Below are 15,315 nucleotides of genomic sequence, written 5' to 3' on the forward strand. Positions count from 1 at the left end.
TTAAACAGACCAATAACAAAGGAGGAAATAGAAGAAGCCATCAAAAGACTACCATCAAAGAAAAGCCTGGGACCAGATGGGTATACAGCGGAGTTTTACAAAACCTTTAAAGTAGAGTTAATTCCAATACTTTTCAAGTTATTTCAGGAAATAAAAAAGAAGGAGCTCTTCCAAATTCATTCTATGAGGCCAACATCACCCTGATCCCAAAACCAGAAAGAGACACTTCAAAGAAAGAAAACTACAGACCAATATCTCTAATGAACCTAGATGCAAAAATCCTCAGTAAAATTCTGGCGAATCAGATACAAAAGCATATCAAAAAAATTGTACACCATGATCAATAGGATTCTTCCCTGGGATGCAAGGCTGGTTCAATATAAGGAAATCAATACACATTATTCACCACATCAATAGACTTAAAGATAAGAACCATATGATCATCTCGATAGATGCAGAAAAAGCATTCGACAAAGTACAGCATCCCTTTATGTTCAAAACACTAGAAAAACTAGGGATAACAGGAACTTACCTCAACAGTGTAAAAGCTCTCTATGCTCAGCCTCAGGCTAGCATCATTCTGAATGGAGAAAAACTGAAGGCATTCCCTCTTTGGTCTTGATGTGCACAGTGTTCTGTCTGTCCAGAGCACATGTGCCCCTGCAACTTTGCCTGCTTCAGTTCCTCTCTGCCTTCAGCCAGGTGAATACTCATGCCCCAACTCTTGGTCATTCTTCCCAGGATGCACACAGCAGTCTGTGGCCACATAGATTTAGATTCAGTGTCCACAGCTCCTAGTTCAACACAAGTGCTCAGTCTATAGATTCTCCCAGGAATCAGCAGGAAAAGTGGAACGTGTTTTTGTTCCTGATCATCAACATCTACATGGAACCCCGTTGCCTTCAATGTGGGGTTTACGTCATGGATCAGCTGGTTTTCCTTGTAGCTGACAGAAGCCCATGGGAACTGACAAAAATGTAGGTGCATCTTTCAGCATTCCTGGAATCAGTAGGTGGCTATTTATGGGCACCCTGGATAGGAGTGTTACATGAACATGTGGAGCTGTTGGTCCTTGTGTCCCCTGGGCACTGAGAGTGCTCTACCAAGGATGAAAGAGAGCTTCGATGGATCTTTGATGTGGGATATGAAGATTCTCTCATCTCAGTCCCTAAATCCTGACACCATGAAACCCACTCCCACATGTTAACCAGGAGGAAAGGAGGACTGGACCCTGGAATCAGCGACAGTCCACCCCTCTGTCTGCTGACTCTGAAGCAGGTTCTTGTCCTTTAGAGTCAAGGAGTCTTCCATCCACAGATCCACAAAGTCCTTCCAGGCTATTATTTTTACACTGTAGCTATTGATTTCATGTAAAATTTCTATATTGAAAACTCTTCAAAACACGTTTAAACAAAAAAAAATGGCTTTCTTCAGGCCCCAGACATTCCTCAGTGGGGTTATTTTGCAGCACTTGCTATGGGGTCCTGCCTATAAACTCATGCTCAGATCCTGATCCTTTTGTTCCCTGAATGATTGCTAAATTGCTCAATGCAAAGAAACTTTGATCACCAGTCACAATTTCGTTTTATCACCAAGTTAATTTGACAACAAGGAAAGTTAATGATTCTTTTGACTTTACTTCAAAGTCCAGCCTCCCAGTACCTCTCCCAATATCCAGTGGTGGATACAGCAGGAATCCCCTGCACCTCACACAGAGAGCTCATCACCATGACAGATGGCTACTTGTGGTTTGAAGGGATACGTTTCCCTGTGATTGGTTATAGCTATGAAGTTTTGAAAGAAGCATGTGCTCAGTTTGTGATAAAGGATGAAGACACAGTATTGGTGACCTACCCCAAATCAGGTAAGGAAACAGGACGGGGACCATCAATGGGAAAGGCAATGGCTGCATTCCTCGATTACTAAGCAGATGGATGGCCTCCCCTCTCCATGCCAGTGAGCCCTGCTTTGGGGAAGAAGGGGGCAGTGCCCCAGGCCACTTGCATCCAGACTAGGACAGAGTGACTAAGTGCTCAGCAGGGGTCATCTGAGTTATGAGAGGAAGATATAGGAGTGAATCGTAAGCAGATTTGGGCATTTGTGTGGTGGCACAGGAGAAGGGGGTGGAAGAGGGTGACCTGTGAAGACCTACTGGTGAAATAACAGCTCAATAGGAATGAAAAGTTGGAATGGAGGTCATGTGGTGGAGGGGTTCTGTAGAGCAGGAGGGTCAGCGTGGACTTGGAAAGAGCCTGGAAAATTCAAGGGACTGAAAGGACAGGTGTCATGCACCTACAGGAGAGGGGCATGGAGCAGGATCAATGAAAACTGGGTGAGGATTGGGACCAATGACCTTTGATGGGACACAAGGTTGGAAAGTCAAGGGAAGTTGGGACATATTAGAAGGATCTCAGCCAAGAGCCAAGGGCTGGAAGCATCCAAAAATCCACTGGTAGTTTAACATGTAAACAAAACGTGGGGAGTAGATACAATGGAGTAAGATTCAGCCTTAACCAGGACGACAGGCTGACTCCTCCTACAATATATTCAATACTGGGACCCATGCTAAGTGAAGTCTGATGGGCACAAAAGGAAAATACTGTAGGAATCCAGGGGGCAAAGTGTAGTCAAGTTCACAGAAACAGAGAGCCCCATATTGGTTCCCTGGGGCTGAAAGATGGAATTAGTAGGAAAATGTTGTTAAGGAGCAGAGAGTTTCAGTTTTTCAAGACAAAAAGTTTCTGGACATTGGCTGAGCAACAGCAGGAACATGCTGAACTCTGCTCAGCACCACCCCATGGCATGCTTAAAATGGGCAGATGGTAAAGTGCATGTTATGTATTTTATCAGAAGTTTTGTTCACAAGCCAGGTTGAAGTGAGTGACCGTCAGTTTTCCTTTTTTATCTAGGAACCAACTGGTTGATTGAAATTCTCTGCCTGATTCACTCCCATGGTGATACCAAGTGGATTAAATCTGTGCCCATCTGGGATCGTTCACCCTGGATAGAGACAGATGTGGGTTACAATCTTTTAAATGAGAGAGAAGGCCCGGGTCTCATATCCTCTCACCTCCCCTTCCATCTCTTCCCCAAGTCTCTATTCACTTCCAAGGCCAAGGTCAGTGCCTAGTGTTCAGCCCATGCTTTCCCCTTGCATGTGCCTAGGTTAACCCTGCAGATCTGCTGGGGCGAGTGCTCACTGGGTAGATTGGTGAGACTGCGATTCCCAGATATTATTTAGGTACATGTGGCCACAACCAGACCACACGTGAGTGCAAGGATGTGGATCATTCAGCAGATTAGCCTCAGCTGAATTCAGGGGTAATATGACTGGCTAAAATTAGAACCTTAGAAAAGCACATTCCATGTGTAACCAGAATTATAACTGCATCTACACTCGAGTGTCCCAGCATACAGCTCTTACAGATGTCCGCCAATACTCCCTCAATCACAGCCTCCTGCCAGGTAAGAGGAAGCACCCAAATCAGTGTTTCCCATATGTGGGGAGCAGACCTGCATACACTGATGAGTGCTCACATCCAGGGGACTGCTAGGAGTCGTGGCTAGCTAGGTAATGACGCCAGCCCTCTGAACGTCACTGTGCTCTGTGATCAGCAGCCTCTCCAGTCTCCCCATGGCTGATGGGTGATCAATACAGACAGTGGATATCCAAGATCTAACATGCCAAAGACTATATTTAGGAAGATCCTTTCTTTAACTTGACTTCTGAATTCTTTCATATATTAAGTTTAATTGATGCCAAGATCCTAGAACAATAACCAAGTGTCTTGGAAATGTCACAAAACGCCTAATAGTGAGTCCCATTTGCATGTCTCCTGTTGGATTCCATTGGCCTCTGCCTGAGTAAACTGAGGCTGTGAAGTAAGTCCTCCAATAAGAACTCCAAGAAAGTTGGTGCAAATAGAAAGTTAGTTTCGAATGATTAAGTACCAAGTGGTGTGTGTGTGTGTGTGTGTGTGTGTGTGTGTTCACTAATCTTACACAAGAGCCTCCTCATGTGAACAAACATACACAGTTGGTCAACTATCATGCAGAGCAGGTGTACAACATTTCTATAATCCAAAAATTCTCCCCAGTCCCTGTCTACCACCAGTGCCCACCACCTGAGGGCAATACTCCCTAGACTTACAGCCACAGATTACTTTTGCTTATTCCTGAATTTTCTATAAATGCATGCATGCTGTCTGGATGTCATACATGTGAGAGTTGTCGATGGTCTTGAGTGAAGAATGCTGTATGTGCAATGAATCTGAATATTCCATAATTTATTAATCCAGTGTGCTGTTAGTGATCATGTGGGAAAGCACACACACCCCTCACCACTTACCATTTAACACTTTCCAGCAGCTTCCCAGGAAGAGTAGACAAGTATCCCAGAAAGAAGAGCCAAGGTCTTCCTCCTCTCCTCCTGGCATATGACCATGTAATAGGAACTTTAAGATGTGTATTTGGTGAATGAACGCTGTAACTAATTTATTAAAGGAACCCACAGTTTTAATAAAGACTAAGGAAGAACTGCCCAGGGAAAGATCAAGATCAAGGTGGGGAAATGAGTGACTGAGACTGATTTTTATTTTTCTCATTTTCCCTAATTTAAGGTGATATATGTCATGAGAAATCCCAAAGATGTTCTTGTGTCAGGTTATTATCATCAGTCTATGATGAAACTATGTAAGCAACCAGAGTCACTGGAACAGTATTTTCAATGGTTCATCCAAGGAAACGGTGAGTGTTTTTCCCATATAGGTCTGTGTCCTGTACTCTGCTGGCCTTTTTCCTATTTTGTGGTATACCTATTTTATTCATCTTCTGCACACTTTCCACATATGAGAGAAAGCAGACAACTCTTGACTCTGGGAGTCTGGCTTATTTCCATCAGCATGCTGGTCTCCAGTTCCATCCATTTTCCTGTAAATGACATAATTTAGTTCTTCTTTATGACTGAGTGATATCCATTATGTGTATGAACCACATTCTCTGTATCCATTCATCAGTCAGTGGACACCAAGGCTGTCCCAGAGCTCAGCTGCTGGGAGTTGAACTGCTATCCACCTGGGGGGCATGTGTTGCTATAGTGTGCTGACTTTGTTGTGATGGATCCAAGGAGCTCTATGATTAGGGCACATGCTGGCTCCATTCCTAGTCTTTTGAGGAATCTTCAGACTGTTTTCCAAGGTGTTGTACTAGTCTCCAATCCCAAAAGTGTGTAAGTGCTCCTTTTCACTCAGTCCCTCCCAGTGTTTATTACTATTTGTGTTCTTGAAGATTTCCATTGCAACTGGAGTGAGACATGATCTTTGTGTAGTTTCTATTTGATTTTCTCTGGTTGTTAAAAACGTTGAAATTATTTTCATAAAATTGTTGGCCATTTTATTTCTTCTTTTGAGAAATGATTGTCATTGGCCCATTTCTTGATTTGATATTTGGTTTTTGGTGTTAAGATTTTGTTTCTTATCCAAATCAATAAATTGGCTAAGAAACTGAACAGGAACTTTTCAGTGGAAGATATACAAACAATGAACAAATACATAAAGAAGTTCAACATCTCCAGTAACAGAGAAATGCAAATTAAAACCACTCTAAGATTCCATCTCACTCCAGTCAGAATGTCAATTTTCAAAAATACAAGCAACAAGAAGTGTGGTAGGATGTGGTAAGGGGAAATGGCATACTCATACATTGGTGGTAGGACTGCAAATTGGTGCAACCACTCTGGAAAGCAGTATGGAGATTCCTTAGAAGACTTGGAGTGGAACCACATTCGACCCAGCTATTCCACTCCTTGGTCTTTACCCAGAGGAGTTGAAATCAGCAGAATCTAGTGACACAGCCACACCAGTATGTATACCAGCTCAATTCACAATAGCTAAACTTGGAAGCAACCTAGATGCCCTTCAGTAGATGAATGGATAAAGAAGCTGTGGCACTTATTCACAATGGACTATTACTCAGCATTAAGAGAGAATAAATTCGTAGCATTTGCAGGTAAATGGATGGAGTTTTAGAATATCATGCTATGCAAAGAAAGCCAATCCTAAAAACAATGGCCAAATGTTCTCTGTGATAAGTGGACCCTGAACCAAAAGGGACAAGGGCAGTGGTCAAGGGAAGAATAGAGGAAATTTGATTGGGGAAAGCAGGGGAGGAGACATGGGGGCAGGAAAGACAGTGGAATGAGATGGACATCATTACTCTAATTCCATGTGGGAGTGCAGATGTGGTGTGACTCTACATGATTCACAACCAGGGAAATGAAATGTTGGGCTCCGTTTGTGTACAATGAATCAAAATGCATTCTACTGTATGTATAACTAATTAGAAGAAATAAATACTAGTAATAATAATAACATTATTTTTGAGTTCTTTTATGCTCTGGATGTTAATCTTCTGTCAGAAAATTAGCTGGAAAAGGTTTTGCTCCCTTCTGTGAGACCTCTCTCTCTGTCTCGCCTCCTCACTGTGTGGAAGCTTTTCAACTTGAGCCTCTCCATTTATCAACTCCTGGTTTTCTTTCCTGAACACTAGGAGTCTTATAGAAGTAACACTTGCACCTACAGGTCAGAGGATAGGCACTATGATTTCCACTAGTAGTTACAGTGTTTATGGTCTAATTCCTGATTTTTGATCCACTTGGAGTTGATTTTTCTGCAGGATTTAGTCTCATTCTTCTACCTGTAGATGTTCAGATTCCCAAGCAGAATTTATTAAATAGGCTTTGTTTTCTCCAACATTTGCTTTTGGTGTCTTTCTTAAGGGTCATTTGACTCTATCTGTGTGGGTCTGTCTCTGAGTCTTTATTCTAATCTACTGATCTCCGTGAATATTTTGATATTAGCACACATTTTTTTACTATACCTTTTCTGTATGACTTGAGACTGGGTGTACTTTAAAACATGATAGCTTCAGCATTATTATTATTATTCTATGGCACTGGGGATGAGACCCAGGGCTCTGCAGGTTCTAGTCAAGTGCTCTACGACTGAGCCACATCCCCAGCCCCTTTACATACTTTATCTAGAAAGAGGGCCTCCCTAAGTTGCTGAGGCTGGCTTTGAACTCTCTCAATCCTCCTGCCTCAGCCTCCCAAGTATCTGGGATATAGGCAAGCACCATCACATTCCTCTACCTGGGTATTTGTGGATACCTTTGTGAATGGAATTGCATGTTTTAATTCTTCCTCAGCAGATCCATTCTCGTGATGAAGAACAGTGCTTCTTTTTTTGCATGTTGATTTTGTATGTTGCTATTTTCCTCAATTGATCAGTTCTAGGAGTTTTTGGGGAAAGGTTCTTGGGTGTTCCCAGCAGAGCCTCCTATCACCTGCAAACAGTGACCACGTGGCCAACTGGTGAGGTTTTGATTCCCTTCTCTGCCAACACCTCTGGCTGGAGTCTCTAGGGCTCTATTGTAAGGCAGTGGTGAAAGTGGACATCCTTGCCTTGTTCCTGATGTTAGGAGAGATGCTTCCCGTTTTTCCCTGATTAACATGATGTTGGCTTGGGGTTTGTCACACACAGCCCTCATGATGCTCAGCCAAGTTCTTCTGTCAAGGCAAATTCTATTGATGTGGTGAACCTTCATGGATTTGCCTGTGTTGACCAACCTTACATCCCTGGATTGAAATCAGCATCTCGTGATGTACAGTCTTAGAGTGTGAAGACAGCATGTCCTGAGTATAATCTTAATGCTGAATAGGATTTGCTGGAATTTTAGTAAGCTGTTCTGTATCTGTGTTCAGCAGGAATATGGGTCTGTTATTTTCTTACTTGATCTGTGTTTCCCAGTTGGGTATCAGTATGTGACTATTTCCATAGAATGAATTCAGGAAAGATCCCCCTCTCTATTTCATTACCTAGTTTGAGCAGCATTGATCAATAATATGTGAATCAAGCTGTCAGTGTGTGTAGAGTGATATGGATGCTGCTGCCCTGTTTTGGCAGTGTGTAACCTGCACCCCTGTGCCTGCCCCACAGTGCCCTATGGATCATGGTTTGAGCACATTCGTGGCTGGATGTCCATGAGAGACAGGGAGAACGTCCTGCTGCTGAGTTATGAAGAGCTGCAGAAGGTGAGCCCCCTCTCATAGTTGGCGCCTACAGCACCCCAACATCCTCACTCTCCCCGAAGTCCCTGGTCCTATGTGTCTCCCCTTCACGTTCCCTGTCAAAGCATAGGCTGTGGAGGTCACTGAGAGGAGATGAGCCTTTGACCTCCACTTCCCTGCTTCTGTGAGACCCTCCCAAACTCCAAGCTCTTTCTTCATATCTTCCAAACTTATAGCATCTGGCATCATCTAAAGGGCCCTCCCACAAACTCTTGATCCTCCTGCCTCAGCCTCCCGAGTATCTGGGAAACAGGCAGGCACCATCAGACTCCTCGACCAAGTGCCACGACTTATGCCACCCACTAGGGCTGCCAGGGTCTCTGCCTGCAGGACCCCCTCTGTTCCCAGAAACCTAGCCATCAGAAGGGGTGGGCATGAAGCACTAATCCCAGAGTTAGGTCCACTTTCTGGCTTCCCCCTTGACTGACAAAGTGACATGAATGAGAGGTGCCACTTTGGGTGACTATTGTGAGGGGTCAGGGGCTGGAGTAACAGGCAGGGCCTAAGGATGAGCTCAGCCCTGGTGGGTGGGTGCAGGGTACAGCTGGGAACAGCAATGACTTCCAGTGATCTGAGGCTCAGGGTGGGACTGTGGAGAAGAGTAACTAAGTATATATTTCAAAATAGCAAATGGAGAGGGTTTTGAATGTTCCCAACTAAATAAATACTGTCATCTGAGTTAGCAGAACGGCCACTTACACCGATTGAATCATCACACAATGAGCAGGTACTTACCTAACGCTATTTTCTGCTGGTGCAGAGAAAACTGCCCATGAACAGCACAGAGATTCACAGGGCTCTGAGGGAGGCTCACAGGTCCAGACGGAACAGAAAGCTTTAAAATATTTAGAAGCGTTTTCAGAAGTGGTCAAAAATGAACAAAATGTAAAGGAGTGAGCAGACCTTAGAAAACACTTCTCCTGTGGGTGTGTCTTGGGGACAGAGAAGGTGCCACAGGCTCAGGCATCTGTTTCCCCTGGAGAAGGGACCCTGGTCACCTTCCTGCAGCTACTTCCTGTTCTGCTGTGTCCTCAGCATGAGGTCGGTCCTCAGGGAGGAGCCTTGGTGCCACCTTCAGCCACCTCAGCAGCAAGCTGCACACTCCCTGTGATTCTCTTCTCCAACCAACAACATGTTCTTTTTTTTTTTTTTGGCTATTTGTTTTTTTATTGGTTGTTCAAAACATTACATAGTTCTTGATATATCATATTCCACACTTTGATTCAAGTGGGTTATGAACTCCCATTTTTACCCCTTATACAGATTGCAGAATCACATCAGTTACACTTCCATTGATTTACATATTGCCATAGTCGTGTCTGTTGTTCTGCTGCCTTTCCTATCCTCTACTATCCCCCCTCCCCTCCCCTCCCCTCCCCTCTTCTCTCTTTACCCTATCTACTGTAATTCATTTCTCCCCCTTGTATTATTTTTCCCTTTCCCCTCACTTCCTCTTGTATGTAATTTTGTATAACCCTGAGGGTCTGCTTCCATTTCCATGCAATTTCCCTTCTCTCTCCTTTTCCTTCCCACATCTCATCCCTGTTTAATGTTAGTCTTCTTCTCATGCTCTTCTTCCCTACTCTGTTCTTAGTTACTCTCCTTATATCAAAGAAGACATTTGGCATTTGTTTTTTAGGGATTGGCTAGTTTCACTTAGCATAATCTGCTCTAATGCCATCCATTTCCCTCCAAATTCTATGATTTTGTCATTTTTTTAATGCAGAGTAATACTCCATTGTGTATAAATGCCACATTTTTTTTGTCCATTCATCCATTGAAGGGCATCTAGGTTGCTTCCACAGTCTTGCTATTGTGAATTGTGCTGCTATGAACATCGATGTAGAAGTGTCCCTGTAGCATGCTCTTTTTAGGTCTTTAGGGATTAGACCCAGAAGGGGAATAGCTGGGTCAAATGATGGTTCCATTCCCAGGTTTCCAAGAAATCTCCACACTGCTTTCCAAATTGGCTGCACCAATTTGCAGTCCCACCAGCAATGTATAAGTGTACCCTTATCCCCACGTCCTCGCCAGCACTTGTTGTTGTTTGACTTCATAATGGCTTCCAATCTTACTGGAGTGAGATGGTATCTTAGGGTGGTTTTGATTTGCATTTCCATGAATGCTAGAGATGGTGAGCATTTTTTCATGTACTTGTTGATTGATTGTATGTCCTTCTCTGAGAAGTGTCTGTTCAGGTCCTCGGCCCATTTTTGATTGGGTTATTTGTTATCTTATTGTCTAATTTTTTGAGTTCTTTATATACTCTGGATATTAGGGCTCTATCTGAAGTGTGAGGAGTAAAGATTTGTTCCCAGGATGTAGGCTCCCTATTTACCTCTCTTATTGTTTCTTTTGCTGAGAAAAACTTTTTAGTTTGAGTAAGTCCCATTTGTTGATTCTAGATATTAATTCTTGTGCAATAGGTGTCCTATTGAGGAATTTGGAGCCCGACCCCACAGTATGTAGGTCGTAGCCAACTTTTTCTTCTATCAGATACCATGTCTCTGATTTGATATCAAGCTCCTTGATCCATTTTGAGTTAACTTTTGTGCATGGTGAGAGAAAGGGATTCAGTTTCATTTTGTTGCATATGGATTTCCAGTTTTCCCAGCACCATTTGTTGAAGATGCTATCCTTCCTCCATTGCATGCTTTTAGCCCCTTTATCAAATATAAGAAAGTTGTAGTTTTGTGGATTAGTCTCTGTGTCCTCTATTCTGTACCATTGGTCCACCCGCCTGTTTTGGTACCAGTACCATGCTGTTTTTGTTACTATTGCTCTGTAGTATAGTTTGAAGTCTGGTATCGCTATACCACCTGATTCACACTTCCTGCTTAGCATTGTTTTTGCTATTCTGGGTCTTTTATTGTTCCATATGAATTTCATGATTGCTTTCTCTATTTCTACAAGAAATGCCATTGGGATTTTGATTGGCATCGTATTAAACCTATAGAGAACTTTTGGTAATATCGCCATTTTGATGATGTTAGTTCTGCCTATCCATGAACAGGGTATATTTTTCCATCTTCTAAGATCTTCTTCAATTTCTCTCTTTACGGTTCTGTAGTTTTCATCGTATAAGTCTTTCACCTCTTTTGTTAGGTTAATTCCCAAGTATTTTATTATTTTTGAGGATATTGTGAATGGAGTGGTTGTCCTCATTTCCATTTCAGAGGATTTGTCGCTGATATACAGGAATGCCTTTGATTGATGCGTGTTGATTTTATATCATGCCACTTTGCTGAATTCATTTATTAGCTCTAATAGTTTCTTTGTAGACCCTTTTGGGTCTGGTAGGTATAGAATCAAGTTATCTGCAAATAGTGATAATTTAAGTTCTTCTTTTCCTATTTTTATGCCATTAATTTCCTTCTTCTTTCTAATTGCTCTGGCCAGTGTTTCGAGAACTATGTTGAACAGAAGTGGTGAGAGAGGGCTTCCCTGTCTTGTTCCAGATTTTAGAGGGAATGCCTTCAGTTTTTCTCCATTCAGAATGATGCTAGCCTGAGGCTTAGCATAGATAGCTTTTACAATGTTGAGGTATGTTCCTGTTATCCCTAGTTTTTCTAGAGTTTTGAACATAAAGGGATGCTGTACTTTGTCGAATGCTTTTTCCGCATATATCGAGATGATGATATGGTTCTTGTTTTTAAGTCTATTGATGTGGTGAATAACATTTATTGATTTCCGTATATTGAACCAGCCTTGCATCCCAGGGATGAATCCTACTTGATCATGGTGCACGACCTTCTGTGGGTGTGTCTTGGGGATAGAGAAGGTGGCACAGGCTCAGGCATCTGTTTCCCATGGAGAAGGGACCCTGGTCACCTTCCTGCAGCTGCTTCCTGTTCTGCTGTGTCCTCAGCATGAGGTCGGTCCTCAGGGAGGAGCCTTGGTGCCACCTTCAGCCACTTCAGCAGCAAGCTGCACACTCCCTGTGATTCTCCTCTCCAACCAACAACATGTTCTTACATCATTGCCACAGTGGGGTCTTCTTGTCACTCAGTGACTGGGGCTTGTTAAAGCATAACTATCATAAAGGACTATGGTACTGACAGGAGGTCTAGGTCCCCAAGGAAATCCTCTCTTCTCATAATGACCTGTTCCCTTGCTGCGATCTCCCAGGAAAACCCATCGATAATCATAGTATCAAATTAAGGAGATATTGTAAAGCCCCGTGTGTTAATAAGTACCAGTCAAGGGACGCAGGATCACTTGGGGGTGAGGATTAGCCTTTGGGGACTTTGTTTCCCTGCCTTATCTTGAAATCTCAGGCGTCTCCTTGGAAACCCCAGCCCCTGCCTTTGGGGTGTCCTGACTCAGCCTCCTGGGAAGCCCCTGTGAGCTTCATGTCACCACATACCTCACACCCTCTGCTGGCCCTGTGTCTGTCTCCCTCCTCTGCATCCCCAGCAGGCTTCTCCCATCCTGATGTCATTCCCCTCCTCTTCCTCCCCACAGCCCTCCTATCACCTCCCCCATCCTCCAGGTCCTGCTCTCCTGCCCGCTCATAGCTTCCCTCTTCATGCTCACATGTAGGACCCAAGAAGCACCATAGAGAGGATCTGTCAGTTCCTGGGAAAGAAGTTGACTCCAGAAGAACTGGACTCAGTCCTCAAGAACAGCTCCTTCCAAGTCATGAAACAAAACAAGATGTCCAACTTTGAAATGGTGCCTGAAGCTTTATTTACTAAGCCTTTCCTAATTACAAGAAAAGGTAAATGCCCTGGATTCAGAATGGGTTAGACTACGTGGGCATCTTGTGTTTGCCCCTGGCACTAAGAATGCAGGTGTTGGGACATTTCAACTTGAGTCCTTCATGGCCCAGAGCCTCTCGTTTCCTTCAGGAAAACTGTGTTCATGGGACTGGGGTGGGCTGCAGGTACCTGGAGAAGGCTGACTCAGTCTTGGGGCGGAGGTGGGTTCTGGAGATGGTGGTGTCTGGGCCACTCCACTGGTGACTTACCACAGATCACTGCCCTAAAGAGAGAGATACACAAAGAAAGACATGATTGGAGAGAGTAGAGAGGAGGGCATTTGCTATGAGACATTGTAAGGCCTCCTTCCTGTGAGGAAAGACGAATCATTTCCCCACCCTGGCGATCAGGCCTATTGAAAATGTCTGTTCCAAGTAGTGGCAGGACCTGTTTTGCAAAATTCCTCCAGTTCACATGGATCTGAAATGGTGACCCATGGAATCCATATAGTAAATGCTTCAAGGGATATTCAGGAGGTCAGGATTCCTGCCACCCAGTGAGCCTGGAGCACAGAGCCATAAAACAGAGATGGGGATGGGACTCGGGAAAGAACCCAGCCTGGCAGAGGAAATCAGTAAAGATTGTTCTACTAATGAAGATAACTATGTGTCATGTGTGGTATTAGGACAGCCATGACATATGACATAGGCTGCTACTTTATACGCATCTGAGTGTATGGTTTCCATGCGTATTTTACATTGGGTTAGCTATTGTTATGTTTTTATTAATTAATTAGATCGGTCTGCTATTTGAAAATTAATTTATAGGATGCATAATAGTCTAATCACATAAGTAAAGGGTAAGAATCATGTCCATATCTTTAGCACCCATTCCACCCCCACCACTCTGTCAGTGGGTAACCCCTCCAGGGAGTTTTTAAAACCCTTGTCTAAAGCTAGTCTATTCCTCATTTTTTATCAATCCTTTCAAAAACTATTTATTGAGCATATGTGGTGAATTCATTTAAGCAGTGAATTCTTAGGCAATTTGTGAAAATGATTTCATACCTTAATATGTTAGAAATGCGTACCTTATGCACATTCAAAAAGTAAGTACAAAGAAGATCTCATGTTTGATCATTGCTTTCAACGAGGATAGAGCTGTAGGGTTCTGAGCTGAGAGCCCCACTAAGTCACTGCACTGGAGTAAACATATGAGTGAGGCCAATGGACAGAGGTGGAGGTGTCTGCTAGGACAGCACTCTGGGGTAAGGAGCAGGAAAGGTAAACACCCTGAGGAGGGGGCAGCCTGGCATGTCTGAAGCTGAATCAGAAGACTGTGTCATGGAGCCGAGAGCAAATGGGCAGTCCCAGGGATGGAGTCCCAACCAACAAGGACCCTACAGCTAGAGCCTCAAAGCACCAGGGAACTTGGCTGAAGGAGAGTGGACGTCCTGGGAAACTCTTAGCCACAAGGCACTGGAGCCACTGGATCCGGCAAGGGGTCAACATGGGTTCCTTGTGCAGAAGAACTGATCACAGGGATTGGCCAAAGCAGAGACTAGGTGTGACCTGCTCTCATCACCCAGGTCAGAAATTTTGTTACCTTGGGTCAAAGTGCTCAAAAAACAAGTGGTCAGACTTAGTTCCAGTCCAGATGTTCTGATTTATAGTCAGGATCGCTGCCTGTGGATTCTGTGCAGGATGGTTTGGGAGAGCAGGGCAGTCAGGACACACTTTCCAGACAGGGAGAAGGGGAAATGCGCATGGTGGCCAGGCAGGAGAAGGCCTCATCAATGACCCAGGGGTCACTCTGCTGTCTACACTGAGCAGGGAGGTGGTAGCCGTCTTAAGCCCTATCCCTAGATCTCATCTGTGTCTACTTCATGTTTTCCAGGCATCTCTGGGGACTGGAAGAATCACCTCACAGTGGCCCAAGCTGAAGCCTTTGATAAAGTTTACCAGGAGAAGATGGCGGGTTTCCCCAAAGAGCTGTTCCCATGGGAGTAACCTCTGACAGATCCAGGATCTTCCATGGACACTGTGATGGTTTTCCTGTCCTGGACAAGTACAAGACTGAGAGGTTCTCCACATAAAAACCACTTCTACAGCAAAAGGGGGTGGGAGGATAGGATAACATAGAGAACCAATGAAATATAAGATAATCAATAAGCAAAAGGAATTCTAGTTGGTTAGAGGAGGAGAATGGAGGAGGAGGGGCATCCGGGGAAGGGGGATCAAGAAGGGAAATAAACTTTCACACATGGGTGGGTTTTTCTGCATGAATCCAACTCCTATGTGTACCTACAATGCTCTGAAAGCATTTAAAACCTGTTTCTTCATTCTGGAGCCTTTATTTTGGTTCTCTCATCACTTGCTTATAAAAATGACTGGAATTTCCCTATTCACTTTGTCACATCCCAGCATTTAAAAAGTCATGTATAATTTTAAACAGACAGAAGTCTACCAATGTAAGATGAATATCACCCAC

The 15,315-nt window shown here is 43.8% G+C and overlaps 1 protein-coding gene across 1 annotated transcript; it reads left to right on the plus strand.

Moving 5' to 3' along the window:
- The first annotated feature begins 1,728 nt into the window (after window positions 1–1,728).
- LOC144250445 (sulfotransferase 2A1-like) lies at window positions 1,729–15,027 on the plus strand. Its single transcript, XM_077793289.1, has 6 exons — window positions 1,729–1,864; window positions 2,910–3,118; window positions 4,620–4,746; window positions 7,995–8,089; window positions 12,668–12,845; window positions 14,722–15,027. The coding sequence occupies exons 1-6, from the start codon at window positions 1,729–1,731 to the stop codon at window positions 14,832–14,834; spliced, it is 858 nt and encodes a 285-aa protein (XP_077649415.1). The 3' UTR covers window positions 14,835–15,027.
- The last annotated feature ends 288 nt before the right edge of the window (window positions 15,028–15,315 follow it).

Source organism: Urocitellus parryii, chromosome 15, assembly GCF_045843805.1.
Source record: "Urocitellus parryii isolate mUroPar1 chromosome 15, mUroPar1.hap1, whole genome shotgun sequence".
In the NCBI taxonomy this organism is placed as follows: domain Eukaryota; kingdom Metazoa; phylum Chordata; class Mammalia; order Rodentia; family Sciuridae; genus Urocitellus; species Urocitellus parryii.